This window comes from Gadus morhua, chromosome 3 (genome assembly GCF_902167405.1).
Source record: "Gadus morhua chromosome 3, gadMor3.0, whole genome shotgun sequence".
Taxonomy (NCBI): Eukaryota; Metazoa; Chordata; class Actinopteri; order Gadiformes; family Gadidae; genus Gadus; species Gadus morhua.
In genome coordinates, this window is record NC_044050.1 from 8053707 (window position 1) to 8056206 (window position 2500).

Consider the following 2500-nt stretch of genomic DNA (forward strand, 5'->3'; position numbering starts at 1 on the left):
CCTTTCCTTTCCTTCTCAGGTGCCTCTTTCCAGACAAGCTTGGCCAGGCTTTTATGCTATCTGTGCGTGTGTGGGTGTGTGTGTATGAGTGTGTGTGCCTGTGTGCGTGTGCGCGTGTGTGTGTGTGTATGAGTGCGTGTGCGTGTGTGTGTGGGCATGTGTGCGGGCGAGCACATGTGCCTGAGAGAAAGCAATAAGCTACCTGAAATGGTGCCATCAGAGCTACATGATTGATCAATTGAATTCCATCATGAGCACTGGCCGGCAGGATTAAGTGGGTCGCCGTGGGTTACCAAGCTAAAGCATCATACTGCCTTTATCTCCGCTCTGATTGGCCTGTCACCAGAGACCTGCGCCATACAGTCTCCACCATACCGGCTCTCTTTCAGTGTGTGTTTGTACATGTGTGTGTGTGTGTGTATGTGTGTGTGTGTGTGTGTTTGGGAGGGTGTCTGTCATTCTGTCCAGGTGTCTGTAAAGCGATTATGATCTGAAGTGTGTTTGTAACAGGAATGACATGGCAGGGCTTCAGGATTCACAGCTGCCTGGGAGTTTTTCCAGTATAACCAGCCCACCAAAATGTTTGTTTAAATTCTCTCCGATGTCTCTCCAAATCAATGAATACTATTTAAAGCTTATAGACAAAGGCTAAAACATTTCTAATCCATTGTCTCGTTTGTCAATGTGTTAATTTACCTTCAATCTCGGCAATATTATAGGAAAAAAAAATTAAAATAAGAAAATCTTAATTTTGTTACATATCTTATATTAGTATCTGACAAGCTCGCAACAGAAAAAAAATAGTATATTTCACTTGCATATTTGACTATGTATCAAGACCAAAGACAAACACCCCAGGGATCCTCTTTAAATACTTCCTTTCTATTTTCCTAACAAAAAAAGGAAGAAAGAAAATGTGAGCCACCATTTCTCTCATCCCCTCTCTCGTCTTTCATACAGCAGTAGCTTTGCCCCCCCCCACACACACACACACATTCACACAGACCCACATTTGAACACTCGTGCTTGAACGTGCTCGCATGCGCACGCACACACACACACACACAGAGATACACTCACACACTCAGACACAGTACTAGAATGGGCTCTGAGGAGTGGATTGCGCAGATGAATTGGCTCTTTAGCTGGGCTTTTCACACTCATCCCCCTTTTCTCTTTATCTTTTTGTCTCGTTCTCTCGCTTCAAATCATTTGTAGTCCGTGACTCCACACAGTTCTCATCATTGTCTTCGTCGGTCCCTCCGTCTTGCAATAACTGAACTAACATATCCTCACAGTGCAATATATCTATATACACACACATACACACAGTGGGGTGAGGCAGGCGAAATTTGTGTGTGCAGAGGGAGGGACAGAGAACGAGAGTGAGAGCGCGACAGTGTAGAGAAAGATTAGAGAGAGAGAGAGAGAGAGAGAGAGAGAGAGAGAGAGAGAGAGAGAGAGAGAGAGAGAGAGAGAGACGGAGCATTCGTCGATATAAATGGTATATACTCTGTCAAAATAAAGACTGAGTCAGTCCCAACACTCAGGCACTACGCTTAACCTTTTGAACCTTTTCATCACTTCTCTCAATCCTCTACTCGATAGTTGTCTGTTGGTCTGCTTTCTTGCTCCAAAAAAGTACTCTATGCGCTGCATTTTCACGTCGTTATTGCTATTTATTTATGTATTTTTGTTACTACAAGCCCCAGCTTGAGTTTGAGTGCTTTCATTCCAATGTGTGTTCCTCTAGTTTGTCTTCCTCTGTTATCTCTCCTTACCCATCTCACTGTCCCTCTCCCTCTCTCCCACCCCACAGGGATGCAGGACTCGCCGCTGGCCAATGGGCACGGTCACAGTGGGCGGGACTTCCTCCGGAAGCAAATGAGAGGGGAGCTGTTCTCGCCGCAGCAGATCGAGGTACTGGATGGCCTGTTTGACAAATAACCCCCTTGTCCAATCCCATCCCGCTCTGAGCTCTGTATGAGCGCTGACTCGGGGAAGGTAAGGGCATGGCAGTGTTCAGGACTCCCAGGCTGAGGCAGAGGCGTACAGAGAGCGACCGATGCTCGCCGTGGCATGCCGGTACAGCGGATGATGCACGGCGAATCCATTGAAAGAAGGAGAAAATATGTAATTGTGTATTTCATGGAGTATACAGTGTATCAATGGACGAGGAGGGGTTAGCTAGCGGTGGGCTGGACCGGAACCAGCAGAGCGTGAACTCTTCATGGATCCACCCAGGGTTGGGCCGTTCCACTGCAGTCCCCAGCTGTGAGGTTTAGCAGCCGCGCTGGGGCAGAACGCGGAGGCAGCCCAGCACAGGCCAGGGTCTGTCTGGTGGAACGTCCGCTAGCTTTTGCCTTTGATAGCGCTCCGTCCATGGGTGCAGCTCAATGACATCAAAACGGGCTCTATTTAGAAGACTCCTGCCCTGCCTTGCTATCCCTTACCACACTGGCATTTAGAAAACACAACACAACACCATATTCAATTGCGT

At 47.5% G+C, this 2500-nt stretch overlaps 1 protein-coding gene across 2 annotated transcripts in view; it reads left to right on the top strand.

The window, feature by feature from the left end:
* Positions 1-2500, top strand: part of pax5 (paired box 5) — a 50771-nt gene that overhangs the window by 27393 nt on the left and 20878 nt on the right. For both annotated transcript variants that reach the window (XM_030351094.1, XM_030351095.1), the window contains exon 6: positions 1820-1920. In XM_030351094.1, the coding sequence (XP_030206954.1) occupies positions 1820-1920 (101 nt within the window). The remainder of the gene's footprint in view (positions 1-1819; positions 1921-2500) is intronic.